This window comes from Cottoperca gobio, chromosome 11, assembly GCF_900634415.1.
Source record: "Cottoperca gobio chromosome 11, fCotGob3.1, whole genome shotgun sequence".
NCBI lineage: Eukaryota > Metazoa > Chordata > Actinopteri > Perciformes > Bovichtidae > Cottoperca > Cottoperca gobio.
In genome coordinates this window covers 10,720,671-10,741,656 of record NC_041365.1, presented here as the reverse complement: position 1 = coordinate 10,741,656, position 20,986 = coordinate 10,720,671, and the positions used below count along the sequence as shown (strand labels likewise).

General features: G+C 40.3%; 2 protein-coding genes across 5 annotated transcripts; one reads left to right on the top strand and one right to left on the bottom strand.

Moving 5' to 3' along the window:
- The first annotated feature begins 2,390 nt into the window (after window positions 1–2,390).
- On the top strand, window positions 2,391–13,753 carry clk2a (CDC-like kinase 2a). 4 transcript variants are annotated; one of them, XR_003832988.1, is made up of 15 exons: window positions 2,391–2,614; window positions 3,788–3,993; window positions 4,144–4,423; window positions 5,524–5,614; window positions 6,443–6,509; window positions 7,150–7,266; window positions 7,541–7,707; window positions 8,198–8,292; window positions 8,506–8,635; window positions 9,584–9,666; window positions 10,176–10,255; window positions 10,383–10,473; window positions 10,648–11,958; window positions 12,649–12,740; window positions 13,616–13,753. XR_003832988.1 is itself a non-coding variant. In XM_029442583.1 (13 exons), exons 2-13 carry the CDS (start codon window positions 3,788–3,790, stop codon window positions 10,834–10,836), a joined length of 1,596 nt encoding a protein of 531 aa, XP_029298443.1. In that variant the 5' UTR covers window positions 2,391–2,614; the 3' UTR covers window positions 10,837–12,180. The 4 variants fall into 4 exon arrangements, 2 of the variants coding, with proteins under 2 accessions (XP_029298443.1, XP_029298444.1); XR_003832989.1 differs by having other exon boundaries at window positions 12,649–12,720; window positions 13,616–13,747; XM_029442583.1 differs by lacking the exons at window positions 12,649–12,740; window positions 13,616–13,753 and having other exon boundaries at window positions 10,648–12,180.
- A 2,032-nt stretch (window positions 13,754–15,785) lies between these two features.
- Window positions 15,786–20,480, bottom strand: dnajc8 (DnaJ (Hsp40) homolog, subfamily C, member 8). The gene is made up of 9 exons (XM_029442586.1): window positions 20,364–20,480; window positions 19,161–19,262; window positions 18,545–18,601; window positions 18,350–18,416; window positions 18,054–18,148; window positions 17,851–17,922; window positions 17,525–17,616; window positions 17,265–17,340; window positions 15,786–16,525 (listed from the first exon to the last, which is right to left on the bottom strand). The coding sequence occupies exons 1-9, from the start codon at window positions 20,433–20,435 to the stop codon at window positions 16,403–16,405; spliced, it is 756 nt and encodes a 251-aa protein (XP_029298446.1). The 5' UTR covers window positions 20,436–20,480; the 3' UTR covers window positions 15,786–16,402.
- Between the last annotated feature and the right edge of the window lie 506 nt (window positions 20,481–20,986).

Below are 20,986 nucleotides of genomic sequence, written 5' to 3'. Positions count from 1 at the left end.
ATATAGAATCAAATAAATTACAATAAAAATGTACAAAAATACTATTTGGTGGGGGTTGTTGGTGTGGACTGCATTTGCTATTAAGGTCTTATAGCTCTAATAACTCAAACCTTTTAATTTTCATATGTATGATGGCATAATGGGGCAGGTTTCCTCCGCGTGTCACGATGATGGCCTTATTCTCTTGTTTTTGGTCCTTTACGATCCATGGTACTCTCCTCCCGCCAACTCAATCAGCTTCAATCAACCTTCCTCATCTCGCGATTGTGAACCTGGCATTGATCGTTGGTGAAGAGCAGCAATGCATCGATCTCCTCAAACCTTCCGATGTAATTATATACTGTAGCCCCGTTCTGGTTTTGGATGCCTGGTGTCTTGGATCACGAATAGGTACGGGGGTAATACAGAGTCTGAGTCTACATTTTTCCATTTTGGGGTTTCTTATGACCACTTACATATCTAGACTCTTCCTCACCGTAATTGTCGGTGGAGGTAGTGTCCTGCTGGGCCCTGAGTAAGTTTCTTAGGCCTTGTAATGGGGGCTGCGCTGGTCGTTGCCACTACTTGTGTTCTGTCTCATACTTTGTCTTCTTATTTGTATATGCTCATCTAAACGTTGTCCCACTTACGGAGACAGATACCGAAGTACACTCTGGTCCTCTTACCACCTTGACATTTTAGTATCTCTTGTATCAGCTGGGTTTGCGTAGTTGCATAGCCGTTTTCAGTAAACAGAGCCACCCACTAGGGCGGCTATATAATCGAAGTGTATTCTTCTATACTTTGAACTTCACTCAAGCGCTCACTTCTTTAACCAAGTATCTTAATTTCAGTATAATAGATTTACTTCTCACCACCCTTTAGTTTAGTTTGTATCGGCTGAATTCCACAACAGCTCTCTCCTTCTGTTTCTTCTCCCTTGACTTGTTGAGGGTGCTTGCTAGTTTTCAGGCAATTGGTGTAAATGGATTCGTCATTGCTCCGGGGAGGCTGCAGAAATCAGGGAAGTTGCCGGGCGGGCCATCGTGCATAATTTCTCCCTTTTCCTGAAATGAAGTCTCACATCTCCCCAATCTGACTCGCTGCCACTGAGTCTGTGGGCCCTCTGGTACGCAGCCTCTCCATCAGGGGTTTGTGTTCCTTATACTGGTTGACTGCCCTGGCTTTTCCATCTACCAGCACATAGTCTATTCCCCATCCCTTTGCCAATATTTCTTTTGATGCCATCGTACTTAGTGGAGGGGCTTATTAGTGGGCTTATTCGCCCGCATTTGCCCCATCCATCTAGGAGATGGATCCACCATTTCAACCATTCTTCTGTTTCTCGTCTTCCTGTCCCTCCATTGGGAGACTTTGCTATGACCTGATGACCTTCAAATGTCTGTGAAGACTGATGGGCCTCATTTGTGGCTCCGGGGTCTCGTCCTCTTGTCAGTCGAGTTCCTCCTCCTGGGTCCTGTGGCTGTTGATCTGGTGCCTCAGTCATCCTGACATCCTTTCCGGTCTTTGTCGTTTCGAGTCATCTGCCTCTCAAAGACTCTTGTAGTGCTGTGAGTCAGGGATGAGTGACAGACTAGTTGGCTAGTCGATGGGGTTTCTTTTGAAGACCTCCGGACTAACGCTCCTCTCCCGCCTGCTACTTGCAGCTTCTGCGGTCCTTACAGGTTGCCTCTCTCTGACACTCGGGCAGATGTCCGTTTGCTGCACGTCTTCTCCTAGTCGTTTTTACAGGATCAGCGGCTTTCCATCCGCTGAGGTTCTTGTAGACTCAACGATTCCTTTTTGTCAAGCATCACATTGGGCAGTGTTTTTATTGCTCTTTAGGCATAAAAAAACAAGATTTGAATTTTAGTTTTTTTAAATCCAGTTTGGAGGCTGGTCACAATAAAAAGCCACTTTTATCACAGCACAATGCCACACGTTTTGAGGGAGAGTGCAATTGGCATGCTGACTGCAGGAATGTCCATCAGAGCTGTTGCCCGTGAATTCAATGTTCATTTCTCTATATGGTGGTCACACCAGATACTGACTGACCCCCCCCAATTCAGAAAAGTGCATCTGATATAATTACAGATATAAACTTCAGCAAGGTAACATCTGTGTACAATATTAAATAGAAACTCCTTGATTTGAGTCAATTTTATTAATAGGGCACATTTAAAAACAACAAACGTTGACCAAAGATTGAATAAAACACAGGAATGATCAGATACAAAGGTTAAGATAGGAGATTCCGTTCTGACTTGATACAATAAATACAAGTAATGGTAAAATACAAGAGTCTTGCTACACATTTTATATTAACTCAAAACTTTGCAAACATGTCATTTTAATTGTTAAACATATGATTGATTTATGATGACAGTTGCAGGTTCGGTGTACTGCGCTATCTAGTCCTCTGTGGTTGTTTGTGTACATACAGGACTGAATTGCATTCTCGGCGCAGGGAGGCGTAGGAACCACCAGTCTGAACCAGAACTAGCTTTACAGCGAAGCTGCTGCTTGCTAGCAACACAGCTTTGAACATCGGGGCTGGCGAGAAGATAATAGAGAAAACTGGAACGCCATCACGGATTTCTTGTGGGACAAACGTACAGGCCTCGCTGCTAAAACGGTAAATATAATATACGAGCCGTTTCGTATCGTTAAGTAAGCCATATTCCGCCCAAACGGTTAGTACGACAGCTAGCGAAAGTATCTGTTTTGCTAGCTGATATACGTAGCTAAGCTAAGATGGCGGTCAAAGTATTTACATTAGCTAATGTTGCTAGCACACCACGCTAACAGCAGTAGGTTAGTCAGTTAGTTGGCTTGTTTGAGTTTATATCTATTGTTTGCTGTTAATATGGCGGTGTTTGAAAACGGGAAACATATACAGTGACAGTACTTAATGTCCCAGTGCTTACTGAAATTAACAGCAGTATCACTATCGCGTCGTCTTACATGGTAGGAAATAAGCTTAAAGCTAGAGACTCGAGCTGTGAAGGCTGTTTTGTTATGGATCTAACGTTATATTAATGCACATTAACTGATATCTGTAGTCGTGCCAGACGTTAGAGCCAATTAACGTTAGTTTATTGTTCACAATCGTTTGAAGCAACGCTGTATTTACGCTAAGCTGTGGTGGGTTGTTGATAGTTTAATAGGATCATGCAACAGGGTTATTAAAATGCATTCCTGCATTTGATCAGTTCAAATACTCTGAGGCCTGCTTCAACAGTCGTCGGCCTAGCTGCAGCATTTTTTTTGCCTAAATGTATAAGCTGCATGCTTCATCTGGATGCTCGTAAAAGTTGTTGAACTGTGTGTTTTTATTCAAATGTAAAGTTAGGCCTCCTACACATCCACGTTAAAGAAAACAACACATTTGTTCACTAAGATGTTGACGTCAATCAGCATTGAATTAGTTTTTTTCTTCAAGGACAGCGTTATTGAACAGTGAGGTTAACTTTTTCATCTTCACATACATGAGAATGCGTGTGCTAAAAACGAAAACATGTTTCAGGCTGCTTATTCTGTTCGTATTGGATCAAATTTGTTTATTTTTGTTTCATACAACTGCCCACCTACTGACTCCCACAACTCACTTTTAGAGTCTGGCAGTGGACAGCTGTCCACTGAAGGAAATATTTGAATAGAATAATCTGAACATGAGTAAATGGAAAAAGGGATCTCCTGCTATTGATCCCTTTTTTAGTTTCTAATTCAACAGGCATTTATTGTACTTGACATACTAATGTAAAAAAAAAAAATCCTAATGTTTTTGTTTGTTCTAATAATTCACTAGATGCCTCACACTAGACGGTACTCGTCTTCGGACAGAGACAGTCGAAGCAGCTACCAAGACCGTTACAGAGACAGAGGGCGAAGACACCGGCACAGAAGATCGCCTTCTTACTCCTCCAGCAGTGACAGAGACAGAGACAGAGACCGAGACCGAGACAGAAGGGGACGGGGACGGGGACAGGAAGGAAGCTTTGTGCACTCAAGGAGGTATGTTTGTGTGTATATTTGGTTTGTTATACTGCAATTTTACATATACATTTCAGTAATTTTCTAACAAAAGTACCAACTCTGCAGATCCTTTTAGGGTCTTGGTTGTCAGTCTTTAGGTTTCAATGTATGCCTTGTCCTCTGATTCAGTCGTAGCTTTGACAATCGCTCTACGGAGCACCGGCCATTTGACCGAAGATACTGCGAGGGATACAGGCGCTTGGGTCAGAGCCGAGATCGAGACCGTGACAGAGAAAGGGTGCCACATGGAGCAGCTGAAAGTTACTATCCACGGGATTTCTCCCCAAACATGTACGACTACCGACGTGGCCGTGAGAGGGAACGAGACGAATCGTACCGGCGGAAAGGCAGCAGGCGTAAGCACAAACGAAGGCGGCGTAGAACCAGGTCCTATAGCCCATCCTCCTCGGTGAGTACAGCCAGTCTTGAGATTGTGTTTTAACTCTCCTCATCCTTTCTCCTTCCATCTCTGTCTCTTCCATACAGCTCTTTCTGTCTCTGTCTTTCTTTAACATTTTCTTCTCCATAGCCCCTGGAATTGGTAAGTAGTACAATCTTTATGATTTTTTTTCCCGTTCTTTACGAGGAGTTTTGTTTAATTTTTTTGTTTAGGTGGGTTTTAAATTGGCATTTCTTTTTGGAAGAGCATTTTCATTTTTCAGTAGTTCAGTAATGATTAACCCCTAATTCTTGGAGTTTGTCAGATACACGTCCATCACAGCTTTCCAACTTTTCCTTTTGAATGTCTAGTTACACTTGGTCACACTTAATTTGTGTGTGTGGCCCTACCTTTCATTAAAACTTCATATGTTGTCAGTTATTTTGCAAAAGGCCCAAATACCTGTGGCCAGCTGGCCTCTAGCGTATGTTAGTACAGATAGGCTGAAAAAAAAGTGAAAATGTTCTACCAAGCACTCTTCAAAATTTAGATTCAAATATAATGCATAGAATTTATTGACATTTAAAATGTCTTAGATTTGTTAAAATGCATTTGTTTTGTGTGGGTTAATTTAGCCACACATGTAGTATACATTTAGGTAAGCAATGTTGGGATTATCTTTTAAATATTTCTTGCCTAATTACATATGGTCCTCATTTTATTTTCCATCTTGTTTAATCTGAAAAGTCAAACTGATACGTTTTGAATTAGTTGTACTACTGTTTTAATTGGTTTTTGCGTTGAATGGATATGCAAGTTGCTTCCTTGTTTGTAAGCAGCTGTGGGTTAAAGGTAGAGGGAGGAGAGGAGCAGAGGACATCATGTAATTTTTGACTTGTTCCCTTGCACTATATCCCTATCGTTATATATTTCCTTCACGTGGTGTCATGCGTGAATCGCCCCATGACCACCAAACCCACCTACAACCACAACTACCACCAACACCACCCTCCTCTTCCCTCCTCGTCTACCTGTGCGGCCTGACACCATTGCTGCGGCTGCCCCTGAAAATCCCCTGTTCCCTCCGGTCGTGTCGTGACCTGCTGATGGCGGTTTGGGTGTGAAAACAGCGGAGTGACAGCCGGACGCGGGCACTGAGTGTGAGGGACGACGAGGAAGGGCACCTGATCTGTCGGAGTGGGGACGTCCTGCAAGAGAGATGTACTCATTGCCACTACTCTATCGTAACCATTCTCCATATGAGTATTAAAGCATAGAGCATTTACATGACATGGGAGTGCCTGATGATGATGCCTTGCTAGAATGCTCTTCGCTCTAGCTGAAATAGCAGGGTGGATTGCAAGAATGTTGAAGATTTTGAGAGGGACTTTAGATACCTTCTCCTTTTTGTTCTAGGATTTTAAGCTGTGGAGCATTTTCTATGTTTCACAGGTTACTTGACTTTCCTAAACATAGAATCCCATTTGCAGCTGTTTGTCTGTGTTGCGTTTCAGATTAAAACTCTGTTACAGTTCTAAACCTGTAACTTATGATAGCTATTTTCCACTATGAGGGTTTCAGGGATTTTGTTTCTTTTTTTCCTTTGTTTTTTTTGTTTTTACTAGACATCTAACATGCACATCACTTATTTAGTTATTGCTAATACAACCAGCACACATTTAGACAGTACATTTAACACGTTTGTCATTTTCAGGTTCGTGCAATGTTTAGTAGAAATACTAAACATTTTTCCAGTTTTACACAACACACCCATGTCCGTTGGGGCAAATACTTATTTTCAATGGCTGCAAATTGGTCATCAAAGGAAGGGAGTGCTTTACATTTGCTCCCTCATTTTCTACATGTGTATCATAGCCTACCAGATAGAATAGGCAGCCATTTGAAAAGGGGATGGGCGCTAGAAGTGATTCGCCTGTCTACACTTTTGTATCATGTATTCCTGCTGAAGTCCACATGTCTAATGCTCCTGTTCTTTCTGTCCCCCGCCCTCCCTCTCTCTTTTCCTTTTCTCTCTGTGTTGTGTTGCAGATGAGATTGTCAGCACTTTGGGAGAAGGCACCTTTGGGAGGGTTATGCAGTGCATTGACCATCGCAGGTATGTATCAGTTAACACTGAAAAGCTCACGGCTTGATTTGTGTGTTTTTGTCGTGCCTGTCAGAGGTTAGTCTAAAGCCAAATGAGATCAGGATGAGAGTATTTAACATCCACCTTTACTGTTCATTACTAATGGCTGTTAAATTTACAAACCTCTTCGTCAGATTGTGCACATCTTCAAAGGTTCTGTTTTTCCTGCTGCCTTTGTTGATCACATAGTGCAGTTTACTGCAGGCAAAGGAGCTCTGCTGTATCTCAGCTCATGTGACTGTGTGCCCTCTCCCTGTTATATCATAATGGAAGAGTTATTGTCTTGTGATAGTGCTAGATCAAGCAAGTTCAGTTTCATGGTTTTTAGCCTTTAGGAACACTTACATATTCTTTGTTCATGTCTGTTCACCTACTGAAGCTGCGTTAATAAGAAGCTTCTGGCAAGAAGGGACTTCTCATATTTCAGCCATATAATTAATATCGATATCAAAGACTTTTCTGTTATATTATTAAGTGTCATGTTTTACCATAAAGTTAAATCCTTATCTATGTGCCAGTCAGGCCTTTTTCTGGTGCATCTACTGCCTGAAGTGAGGTTTATATACCACTGTAATGCTGTAATGTTTTGTGTTCTGTCTTTGTTTTCTAGGGGAGGAGCCTCTGTTGCTCTTAAAATAATCAAAAATGTGGAGAAATACAAGGAGGCAGCTCGCCTGGAGATAAATGTTCTAGAAAAGATCAATGAAAAGGACCCTGATAACAAATTGTGAGTTCTGACTATTGTTACACTGAAATAAATGAACTTTTACCCACAAATAACACCATTTCCTTATAAGACCTGGACAATGAACCTAGATTTTAGCAGTACTGACATAAAGTCTCAGTTTTGCACATGTTCGATAAAAGCCTCACCCTTTGGAAGCTTTCGACAGTTACCAAGTAATGTTGCTGTAGATTAGCCTCTATAAACATATTTGATAGAGCTGAAGTGAAATGACCCACTACATCATACTCAAACCTGTATCTTGTTCATCTTGCAGCCTGTGTGTACAGATGTACGACTGGTTCGACTACCACGGTCACATGTGCATCTCCTTTGAGCTGCTGGCGCTCAGCACCTTCGACTTTCTAAAGGAAAACAACTACCTGCCCTACTCAATTGGTCATGTCAGACACATGGCCTACCAGATCTGTCTCGCTGTGAAGTGTAAGTTGTTGTTTTTAATGTCATGTATTTGGTTTTAGTACAAAATAAACTTGTATGATCATGAGACTGAGGAATACAAGTAATGCATCAAATATAAATATCAACATTTTTGCTAACAATTGAAAGCAAACAATTTAGCATGTTTAGTACAGACGAGACTCATCATTTGAATGTATGTCTGGATGTTCTTGAAATACACATTTCTTTTGTATTAATGTCCCTAAAAAATAACTGCTTTTTCAACAAACACTGTCACTCAATGATGTGTTTTCATCAGTTGAGTTGCTGGATAGTTTGTGGTAGACAGCCTGTAGCAACACGAGCGCATTAAAGTGCCATTGGCTAGTCAGAGGAAAAGTATGATCTCATGTAGCTGGTTAGGTTTCTTTTTAGGCATCCAATTTACTCTCAATTATCAGTATCTGTATGTATTCTGTTGCTTTTTTCCATATACTAATGAACCAATTCACTCTTTTTTTCTTCTCCACAGTCCTACATGACAATAAGCTGACGCACACAGACCTGAAGCCTGAAAACATCCTGTTTGTCAACTCAGAATTCATTATGTCCTTTAATGTAGTGAAGGTAAGATTTAAGTGGAAGTTCCAAATAGCCACTTTTACTGTGATACTGAACATATTTGATCTTTTGTTGAAATGTTGCCAATAGATGTTGCTTCGAGGTCTCACGGCTGCAGTTTGAAAACAGCACTACTTCCAGCCACAATTTGCATAATGCTTCCTGGGAAAGTTAATCAAAGCTCAACAGTTCTGAGATGCTCTGTTTTCTCTCTTGCAGAAGCGAGAGGATCGGACGGTTAAGACCACGGCAGTACGTGTGGTGGACTTTGGGAGTGCCACTTTTGACCACGAGCACCACAGCACCATTGTGTCCACGCGGCATTACCGTGCTCCTGAGGTCATACTAGGTGAGGATCTCTATGGGCTCTGAGCCGTACATTCATTGAAAACGATTTCATATCATTATTTTAACCCATCACAGTTGCATTTAATATAAGGTCCAGACAGTCTATGGGGAAATCTTTTTGGAGATAAACCCCTGTGTCTGTTACAGTCGGCACAAGTCAGTTGTTGTTCCTACTTTTGTTCTGTAGACCAAAGATTTCTCTGCAAGTTCTTGTAGAAACAGGCTGCGTGCTACAAGTTGAAACAAGCAAAGCTCAGCATTTCTCCTCTTCAGTTTGCATCTATCTATCATATATCATCAACAGAAACATCAGTACCACTGCCAGTAATCAGGGAGCAGTATGTGTCGAGCAGAGGTCGCACTAACAGAATATTTTCTTGACTACATTTTTTTTTAACAATGGAGGAAAGCTCTTAAGGCTGTTGGTCATTTTGACCGATTATAATAGTGAGAACGATCTACTGTAACTTTAAGTAATTCACAGCGTATTGAAGAGCTACGGACTGGAAGCCATGGAGCAAATTTATTTATATAGCCGAATATCACAAATTACACATTCGTCTCAGTGGGCTTTACAGACTGTACAGCATACGACACCCTCTGTCCTTAGACATCACACAAGGAAAAACTTCCTAAAAGAAACCCCATGTTAATCTAACAGCATGTTCTGTATATTCATTTATTAAGAAATGCTATTAAATATGTCTAATCATTAAAAATCTAATATAAAATGACGGGTAATAAAATATTATGAAGGAATTTCTATGACCCTGTGACCGACAACGAGAAAGCAGTTAGGTTCTAATCTTTTCTTGGAAGCACATGAGACTGCCCTGTGTAGCATAAATGCAGTCATTTGAATAATTCCGTGTGATGTCAGCGAGCATTAACCCCAGCCTGGAGAAGTCTCCACATATGACACATTATGATACATGTTTATCTCTTTCAGAGCTGGGCTGGAGCCATCCCTGTGATGTGTGGAGCATCGGCTGCATCCTGTTTGAGTACTACCTGGGCTTCACCTTGTTTCAGGTACAATGATACCCCACTGCTGCCAGCAGCCAGCAGGCAGCAGCCAGCAGGCCGCAGCCAGCAGGCCGCAGCCAGCAGGCCGCAGCCAGCAGGCCGCAGCCAGCAGGCCGCAGCCAGCAGGCCGCAGCCAGCAGGCCGCAGCCAGCAGGCCGCAGCCAGCAGGCCGCAGCCAGCAGGCCGCAGCCAGCAGGCCGCAGCCAAGGCCATGGCCCCCGTCAGACCTCATTCAAATGAGAATTTTTGGCCAGTTAGGAATACTTTACTTTAGGACTTTTTCTACATTGACATTAATAAATAGACAATGTGGTCTGTATCTCACCAAATAGTGAAACATACATGTGTACATGGCACATGTTACTCTGGTAGGAATTCACCTTTGGTGTCATTTGTGAGCTCTGACTGTCTTTGACTTTCTATGTAGCAGAAGAACTCCTGATTATATTCTCAATCTGTCTGTCCCTCTTTCCTGCTGAATCATGATTTGATGATGTAATTCATATTTCTTTCAGACTCATGACAACAGGGAGCATTTGGCCATGATGGAGAGAATCCTGGGACCGGTGCCCTCCAGGATGATTCGTAAGACGAGGTGAGAGAACATACAAACGCACCAAAGTAATGAAAGTGTTTTTAACACAAATGCATACACATCATTTTTTATTTATTAAGAAAACAACTTTGGCACACTGCTCATGCCCATGTCCGTACCCTCTCAGGAAGCAGAAGTATTTCTATCGTGGCCGCCTGGACTGGGACGAGAGCTCCTCAGCGGGGAAATACGTCAGAGAAAACTGCAAACCCTTGCGGGTAAGAGGGGTTGTGGGGAGTGGAAAAGTAAGAAATATGATTATTAGCAGGACTGAAAAGTGAAACCAGTGCATTGTACTGAAGGAACAAAAGTGTATTATATTTTATACTGCAGTTCTTCTTTAGACAGTCTCTCAGTATTCCTCTTAATCTCTTTCTCCTTTCCCCTGTCAGCGGTACTTGCTGTCGGAGGCGGAGGAGCACCACCAGCTGTTTGACCTCATAGAAAGCATGTTGGAGTATGAGCCCACCAAGAGGCTGGCGCTGGCCGACTCCCTCAAACACCCTTTCTTTGAGAGTGGGGCGATTGGCGAGGCAGGGAGCAGCAAGAACTGGGAGGGAAACCGGGACATCAGCCGGTGACCCATAAGCCTCCAAAGACTAAATGATCAAGTCTTTTTTTATTGTGGAGCAGGTGAACTGTTAAATTAATCGGGGCTTCGGATGTTTCCTGTCGTTAGTCATTAAAGCATGGACACCTTAACTTCTTCTTGCTCCTTCATCCTGCCCCTCTGACGTCCACCTCTGCAGCCACAAGAGGCATGTTTCTGCAGCAGACCAAACAAAAGACTGGAAAAGAGTTGAAAAGAACGAAATCTTTTCTAAACATAGAGGACAACAATCTTAAATGGAATATTGTTTATACCCAAAGTAGCCCTCTATGCAGTTCCTGTCTTCCTTTTGACTTCTGAACTTCCTTCCTCCTTTCCGTCCGTCCGTATTTTATTTTCATCAGCATGTAAACAAAATAATTCACCTTTTTATAATGAAATAAGCACTACAAAACAGGTTACACAATAACTCCGCTTTGGAATAGAAATGTCTTCCGATTCTGAAGTCTAAGGAAAGGTTAGAAAGGAGATGGAGCTGTATATGCAGTGCCAAGTCCTTGCACGCATAACTAAACATGGAGACGTGTAATATATTCTATTATGCTAACAACAAATCATTCAAATTGAATATATATTTCCATGGAAATTGCAATTATCTCAAGCAGAGACAAGTGTCTCAAGTTTCTGTTTCTGTTTTTGTTAAGTGAGCTCTTTTTTTCACGTCTAAAAGGATTATCCCCGATAAGGAGACTCTTGCCCTTAATTTCGGGTCGACAGGTCTGTTATTATTTGCCAACGAGATGATAATGGTGATTGACACTCCACACACACGGGGCGCTGTGGCCTGTCTTATTGATGGATATATGTTTGTTACGTTATACATTGCTTTATGTGTGTGTGTGTGTGTGTGTGTGTGTGTGTGTGCGCGTGTGCGTACGTACATGTGCGCGCAGGGATGGTGTGGGTGACACGTTCATACTAATGTTTTGCTCAGTTACTTCTTGCATTTGTCATGGGAACATTCTTGCAAACTTTTAAACGCAAAAAAACATAAACTGCCTTTTTTCATGTGTGATTTTCTCAGACCTGAAGTCTCCATTGGGGTTAAGCACACAGGAAGTAGCCAACGAGCCACACACAACTCCTGTTGCTGGTATTTATTTTTGAGTTCCAATAGGTCATAGCCCCCCCCCCCCCCTACACCTGTACATTACTTGTTTGTTTTTTTTGTATGAAATTAAAGCGTATAAAACTGTATATATGTACGATTGTGTAGAATTAAAGTTAAGTCCTCCTTACCAAAGGCTTATGGTGCTCTCAGTATCGGTTCAGGCCTCTGGTAGCTAAAGGGAGGCGTGCCTGTCTTTAAATACCATCACTGCGTCTGAGTCCATCTTATTCCTCGCTGACTAATGCCGCTGCTGGATGATGTTCAAAAGGTCAGAGGGATGTCACAAATACGTGAACGTCAAACATGGAGTCTACGTTGTTTTCTATTTCAAGTGAACGCTTGAAAAATAAATACATTTCATGCAGGAAATTAATAATATAACTTATTAATTCACTTCTATTGACAAAATGACAACCGTAACAATGTGTAGTTTCTCACTTCATTGTTTACTGGACAGTAGCTCAGACGTGCAGACCAGTATATCATTAACTTTAGAGATCCACGTGTTGGTTTTGTTTATAAATTAGGTCGGTTTTTCTCCCCCCCCCCCCCCCCACTGCTTGAAGGAACTTTAAATATCAAATATGTACAGGTATTGTATGCTCCCTATTCATTTCGTGTAATTTTAGTTGGAAACTAATCTCTCTCTCTCACTTCCTTCCAAAACCTAAGCTCAGCTGTCACCCTGTCAAGATAGGGAAACACGGGAGATCTGCTGCAACAGGTGTGCGGATGCTTTGTCACGTAAGCGTCCTCATCTGTGGGTAACGTACCGCTGCTCTATTAACCTTAAACATTACAATAAAGCTATGAACAAATACTTTACATAAATGTACTGTGAATTTCTTTTCATGACTCTTTTTTTTAATGACATACTATACTGACCTTTTTCATGAGTCATTTTTTAAACAACCTTTTTTGTGACTTTGAAACACTTTACTTTCACCTTTTGTGACATTTTATTGGATTGTTTGTATCATCAAGAAAATACTTAAAGTGGTAGGTGCTTTGAGTTGTGCTTTGCTATTCTCAATACATCCTTGTTTTAGGATTTCACATTCCTAAAGAAGTGGAATATCAGCTAGAGACATTTTATATTATGACTTTTTATATTTGACATAAGATGAAAAAGCTGTGCAGTTTTTAGAAGTGGTCATTTTGTGCAGATCTTGTGTCTGTTTTCTTCTCTTATCTTTGCTGTAAATTTGAAATGAGCAAATATAGAATTGAGGTCAGCGATATTGGAATATATTAATAAGTTTGAAAAGATTTAATCTCTCGACCTGGATTCAGTTCTGAGGGAATTAATCGATTAAATTAGTCATTCAAGTTTGTGACTCAGGTGTTCCGGACATGAAGCTGTCCCTTTTTTGGGGTCAAGGGGATGGGGTCTCTTGATGCTCCATCTGTCTGTCTCTCTCTGACAAACTATCACCAAAATGATCTCAGCTGTTATTAAACACAAACTGTACAGATGTTTCTTACTGAAATTGAGAATTTTGAACTAAAACCAACCAGCCTATTTGAAGTCTAGCCCCCAACAGTAAACATAAGTTCCATGAGCTATTTTAGTGGTCAAATGTTAACAAGCAGCCGTTAATGAGATGAACTCTTACGTCTTCAGATAATCCTGTTTCAGGTCATCGCTCAAATCCCCATAAGAGCAGACTGTGACGGAGCAGAGGTGTATACATGTACAAACTGAAGTACTGGACGCGACGAGAACACTCTACACTCGACAGCTTTGACAAATGAGCTGATTGTGGCCACGGGAGACACCACATGCAGGTGAGTCCCACATTGTTTCTTTAAGGCATGTACACTGGATTGTGTTCTTTTGGACAGAAACGAGACAGATGTGTTGTACAGTCCATTTCTTTCAGCCAAGGACCCCCAGGGGACCCCCCCTCATGTCTGTCCCCTGGAATAATTTGATGTAGCCTAATTTTACACTTTTGGTCTTGTATATGTGGGAGAACAACACAAGAGAAATGTATTGGAAAGATATAACACATGTATTAAACATATTTGCAGAGTCTGAGAGTTATAGATTTGTTAAATTAAAAATTAGTGATCTATTAACTATTATAGATTAAAACATCTAAATATTATTGGTTGAACTATGAAGCCTTTTTTGCAGAATTAAAAAAACAAAACAATTATATCATAATTTAAATGAATTAGTCCAAATAACTTTTCACAGACCCCACTTTGAGAATCACTGCTGTAGAAGTATTTGTTGATTTAACTCAAACTAAATGTAGGTAATTTCTGTTCAGGTGCTTTTTCTTAATTGATATAAAAAAATAAAGAATTGAAGGCAGCATGAAATATTTCTGTTAATTTAAGCGGATATTACTCTTAGTGGGCATAATTGTTATTCTCTCTATTTGTAGTAGAGCAACAACACTGACTTCTGTCCTGGACATCAGTACATAATCCTGTGAGCTGTCACAGAGCCCGGGAAACTCCACAAACAACACGGGACAGCTCTTGAAATGGATTCCCTCATGTCGCTGGGTGCTCCTCTGAAGCAGTTCACCAGCTGTGTGTCGGGGAAAAAAACCTCCACCAAGAGGGGAACCAAGGGCAGCCACGCTGTCCGCAGAAGCAGCTTACCCCGCAGGAAGAGCGTCAGCAGGAGGAGAAGCCTTCCCGCCAGCAGCCAGAGAAGCCTTCCCGCCAGCAGCCAGAGAAGCCTTCCCGCCAGCAGCCAGAAGGTCCCGGACTCCTGGCTCAGAATGTACCAGGATGAGCTGAAGAGAGAAAGGTAGGGTAACACAGTACAGTGTTCAGTCTTCTCCGCCAGTATGAAAACTCATTAAGAGTTTCAGTTACTGTCTTTCTTTGTTATCTGGCTTGGCGAGACAGACTTGTCTTAATGAGTATAAGGCTGTTCCGCACATGAATAAGCTGCTTCCCCATGTGCTGTTCCTAATGTTGCTCTGTGCTGTTTGCCAAAGGAAACGACAGCAAGCCATGCTGGCCAAGAAAAATGCAGAGAGGACGGTCAGAAGAACTCACTTCAGGAGCCACCACTGCCTCCCGAGGGTAAGTGAACTATAAGATATTGTCAGTAGAGCTGCAACAATTAGTCAACAGAAAAATAATGGCCAACTATTTTGATAATCTTTAAAGTTTAAATCACATTAAAGTGAATAACTTTGGGTCGTGGACTCATGAAACATTTAAAAACATCATCTTGGACTTTTTTTCTGTCATTTTTTTAGACCAAACAATTAATTGAATAATCTAGAAAATGATCGACACTTGATAATGAATATAAATTATTTGCAGCCCCTGGTTGTCAGTATACATATCCAACAATCTCCACCCTCTCTTCCACATGCAGCATAACACTACAGCCAAAAAAACAGCCTCAGTGAAGGACGACTCCTTCTTCGGAGCCTTCCAAGGCCTCAGTCTGGACGGACTGCTGGGAAGCAGCAATGGATCTCCTGCTGTTGGAGGTGATCAGTGCAAAGTCATGTGAGACGTAACATTTAAGAGACAATCTAGATCCTCCAAGGACAAAGTGTTCATGAAGGGAAGGGGATTAGAGTAGAAAATAAGCACATTTATTTGGCTGTCATCTTTTTGTTTCTTTAGATTTTTTTCATTTTAGAGAAGTTGATATGGATTGTTTTGCTTTGTACTGTCAGTCTTTGTACAATTTGTGAAATATGGATATATAAAATTGAGCAAATCTCTGACATGTTGGCCTCAATGACTAGTTTTATTGATCCAGTGTTCACTCTTGAGCTGCTTTCATTTTGTGGAACCATTTACAATCCAAAGCAGAAACTAAACAGGTAAAAGGATTTTATTCAACAAATAGGAAATTATGTGCAACAAACACCAGTCAGGTGTTTTTATTGACAATATCTTAATGAATACATTTAAGACATGGAGAAGTAAGACACTAAAAGAACAACCTAGTTGTACTCAATATTTTGGTGGACGGTCCAGAAATGTTCCTGTTCTGCTTTAATCTGACGGCATGTTTTAAGTCGTGTGTAAATCCAGTCAGTGTCTTGGTGAAGTGTCTTACCAGATCCTCAAACGGATTCTTTTTAAATTGCAAATTCTAGACCACTGTAATTTTGGCTTGTAATGCTCAAGCTTTATTTAGTTAAAAAAGAAAAAGAACAACAACAATGACAAACCACATATTTCTCATCAGTTACAGAAGAGAAGATGCATCATTTTCTCTTTCTTACATGAGGCAGGTATGATCTCTGGGTCTAGATCACAAATATGTACATTAGAAAACCAAGTACAAAACTACGTTGGTCAGGATGAGGAAGTTGTTGTACAACGTATCCGGATGACGACTTCACAGTTGACTGCAGAGGACGAGGTGAGGAAACAGAACTAGGGTTTTTAGAACAGTGGGTTTAATCTAATAGAGTCCCATTTTACAGCATCATTCCCTCTGTTCCATCTTTACTTTCGGGGGCTTGAGGAAGGACCTGTTCTTTTTCTCCTTGCTCTTCTTGCCTTTAGCTTGGAAGGTCCTCCAACTGTCCACACGCCCATCTCTCGTTTCCTGAAAAATGGGTTACAAAAACAGTCATTTAAAAATGTGTGTCCAATTAGTGTTGATGGTAAATGTAGTCAATTTAAGCAATACATTCCTGTGTGCTCTGGTCCTGCATCCAGTGCTTCCAATTGATGCGAGGAAGAACTACAGGGTATTTCTAGTCTCCACCTCTGGGTAACAAGGGGGCGCAGGCTCTATATGCTGCTCTGAAGTCATAGCATGTCTTAAACCAGTATTACTGCCTCATGGTTGTTTGCCTTCGCCAACCAAGTTGCAGTTTACATCCATGTCTGTTCAAAATGTCATCACTTTTATTCTTTAACACATTTTTGGGTTTGCAGTGACCTTTGGATGTTTATGCTAAATTTGCAGAAAGCCTCTCCAGGCGCTCCCGACAAATCATGTTCACGACAGTGGGCCAAAGGACAACCTGAAAACATAATGCCTCTGGCCACGGCTAAAAAACAGAACTTCCTTGTTGTCTTCGCATTAGTCGTGCAAGAAATGATGGCCGGCGAGGATCCGGCGCGTCCGTACCTCACGCACAATGCATTTTGGTACATTTAGAGACGGCAGGCACTGCTCCGTGACTCAGTCAATATATCAACACTGAGGAATTTATTGATTCAATAGACTACATTTACCATCAACATTGATTGGACACAAAACAAAAGGTTGCACGTTTCTCCCTTTAAGCGATCATGTTTCCATTTCTAAGTAAGTCACCAGTCATGGAGGAACCCACCTCAAAGTTTTTCTGCCATTCTCTCTCCCGCTTTGCTTTGTCTGCTGCATCGATTTCTTCTTCTCTTGCCCTTTTTCTGGTAAATTAAGAGAAGATGAATGAATATATGCTTCTCTTTCAATGGTGAAATCTGTGAAACAATGTAGAATCACAATTTACATCATTTGGAGATTAAAATAAAGAGGTTAAGGCAGGTCACCATAGTTTTTACATCTTATAAGAATAGAAAACAGGTTATAAACATACTGCGTGTCATTTACCTTTCGTGCATGTCCTTTGCTTCCCTTTCCTTCCTCTTGATTTCAAGCTCTGCGAACAGCTTCATGGTCTGTTTGTACACGGCTTGCTTAAACTGGAAAAGGAAAAGTCAAGTCATATTTGGTGACATGACAAATATTTGATTATTTTAAAATAGAATTTTCACAAACTGATAGAAATACACACAATGCCTTTCACAGCTATAACAAATTGCATGTCCAATAACACCAATTACTATCTGTATTGGAATTATGCCTTAAACTATTTTTAATTATACATTTTCCTTCACTTTCAGTTTTATTTTCAATTCCAGCACGTTTTGACTTACCATTTCAGGGTCGTCCTCCTCCACATCCAACAGCTTACCATCCTTCTTCAACTGTTTCTTTTTCTCCTTTACCTGTTGGCAGCGAATATAATGTTACCAAACAAATAGTGAAGAGAAAAAAAAAAAAAAAAAACCCAACAAAGAGAAATCGGGAGAGCGAAGTACCATGGAGGCAAAATGTCTTGAATGTGCTGGAAACTCACGTTATGCTCCACATATTCCTGTCCTGCATGGATCACATCTAGCGCTCTCTTCCTCTGTTCTGGTTCCAGTAGCAGCTTGTACGCCTTGTCCACAGCTAGAACAGTGAGACATTCATGGGAAATTAAACTTAAGTGTTTCTCTTTTATCTACTGACAGCATGCATAAAGGCTGAAGCTGTGTTTGTTATCATACTAAACCACAGCTGGGACAGCAAGAAACAAGTTTATCAGTTTAATGACAGTAAATGTACATTATATTTACAACATGCACATAATCAGGGATTTAATGAATGTACCTTCAAAGGCTTTCTGTGATCTGTCTGGTTCATCCTGATTTTTGTCTGGATGGACCAAAATGGACAACTGCAGATTTAAAGAGACCAAATATTAGAAATGAAGATAAAACTTTGTGGCTCCATCACCACATCCACAGCTAAGTCAAGGTTTCACAGAGGACACCAGGGAAATTAATAGTTTATTTAGAATCTTACCGCCCGAAATCTTTTCTTCAATTCATCATCTGTTGCCTCTGGATCAATTTGGAGCACCTGAACATGACGTGAACATTGGTTTATTAGACATAGGTATCCTAACCAAAGTGTCAATACAAGATAATTATTATGCTGTAATCAAATTGTTATGAGAGTAATGGTGGCTCATACTCTGATGAGGGCTTGATGACAGCAGATTTGTCAGCCTATTGAGATTGTAAATGAAATATACCCAAAAGATCAACACATGAGGTAATTTCCCTTTTTCTCTGATTCTGTTTTTGGGAAAATGCAGACGTTGGAAACATTATGCAAGAGAAAACGCTAAAATTTCAGACCAATTAAGTTGGGAATTTGATTTCAATTTGACAGAATTTTGTTTTGTTACATTCATCAATCATGCTAGACATTTATAAATATAAAAAACAAATATTTTCATAACTTAACACATGATATATTACTTGTTTTCCCAAAATGTCATTATAAAATCAATACTTGCCTGTTGACCAGATTTACTTTTAGGTGTAATAACTTGATATTGGCATCTAACATTTATTTACAGACAAAAAAATGAAAACAAACAACAATGAAAGTACTTCATTGGTGGCACACTTACTTCAAAGGGATTGAGATTGAAGTAGGATGAGCCAGGTCTGAGCAGTCTGTCGATCTGCTGCTTGTTGGTTAACACAGAGTCTCTCTTCTCAATCTGCTTCACCTGTCAAAAAAACATAATGGCCATGAAAACTTTCAAAATACAACCAAGAATAGACTTTGTCCTCTGAACCACCCATGTTTGAATTTTGTTTCTCATCGTCATTTGTTTCTTTTTCGTTAATTGGTTTTATATTGTCTTGTTTGCGCTTGTACTATTTGCTATCATTGATATTAGTTATACTACCCGACTAATATTTGTCATGGATGTAAACGGTGTCATGTAAGGTTATCACCAGACTGTTTTCTTTTCGTTCTGCTTGGTACAAACAGACAAAGTAAAAATGGTTGTAAATGTCAGTCAAAAATGTCCATAAAAAAATAAAGAATGGAAAGCTCTTTCTGTATTTTTAAAAGGATATTAACGACCTATCATTTTAATCTTTAAATTGTAGTTATTTTAAATTATTAATCTTATAAGATTTTATGACTTTAAAAAAAATATCCCTTCATTCTTTTGACTTGTATTTATTGTTGTAATTTTTTGTCTTCCAAATATGTATTTCTTCTACGTGATGCTCTTCGGGCTGCATGTTTGTATTAAAAGTTGTGATATACATAAAGTCGAGTTTAAAGTCAAACTACAACGTCCATCTAAAGCTGCACTTTATTGTGATGTTCTTAATATGCTTTTCTTCTGGGGATGTGCGAGTGTACAGCCATCATTCAGGAGTGAAATGTGATAAACAGGAGGCTGCTCTGCACCTTTTCTGGGAGCCTGACCTCATTCATTTGATATGATGTGCCTGGTCAAAGCGTGGATATACACTGCACTGCGATTCATAAAGCTGCTAGAGAGAAGGCTAACATCAACTGCCTTAAGGATAATTAATAGTTATCCAATTGTGATTTAGATTAAGTGACTTGTGGTTGTTCAGAAAATGAAACCAACAACATAAGACGATCTTTCTTGGTATCCTGATAACACCAGAAAGAAAACATCTCAGCAAACGTTAACATTAGCTTCTCAGCGTTAGCTGATGTCCATGTCTGGGAGGCCTAATAGGTGATAAACACGAGAACCGTTAAGTAGCCGACTTTAGCCGATGTACAGAGAGCGGCCGACTCTTTCAAAACACATGCAGTCACATAAGTTTTAACATACCTCCGTGTAAAAGTTTTGAAATAATTCATCCGACACATTCTCGGTAGAAGACTCTCCTCCGGCGGCCGCCATCTTCCCCGACTTACATGTGACGTAGTAGCGTCACGTGACTATGCAGTTTATTAAATGCAAATCGTTCAAAGTTTATCAGTTTTATACAACTAAATATTTATTAATGATTTTACGTCAATATTAATTAATAATTGATTCAAACCAGAACCAATACAAATATATAGTTAGGTTATAATGGCTATACAAATATGAATCTAAATTAAATCGCAAAGAGATGCTAAAATACAAATAGCAAATTATCCGTAGATGTGTGGACGGAAAATATGAAACTTAAGTTGTAAGAATGAGACGTTTTAATTTATTTCTTCTCAATTGAAAATGTATTATTTTGAAAAGTCAGGAACTTCCGCTCAATGAGCCATGCTCATGCATTTTGTTCCGTTTCATGGTGTTAAATGCAGGATAATTAGTGCGTTATGATGCACAAGACTACATTTGTTATATTATCCAGTTACATTTAGCAGATCGGGTTGACTTGCAATTTCACAAGTTCGTGTCTTGTTAAGATCCACATATTTAATTTGAGAGCACCCAGAACAGAGCTTCGCATT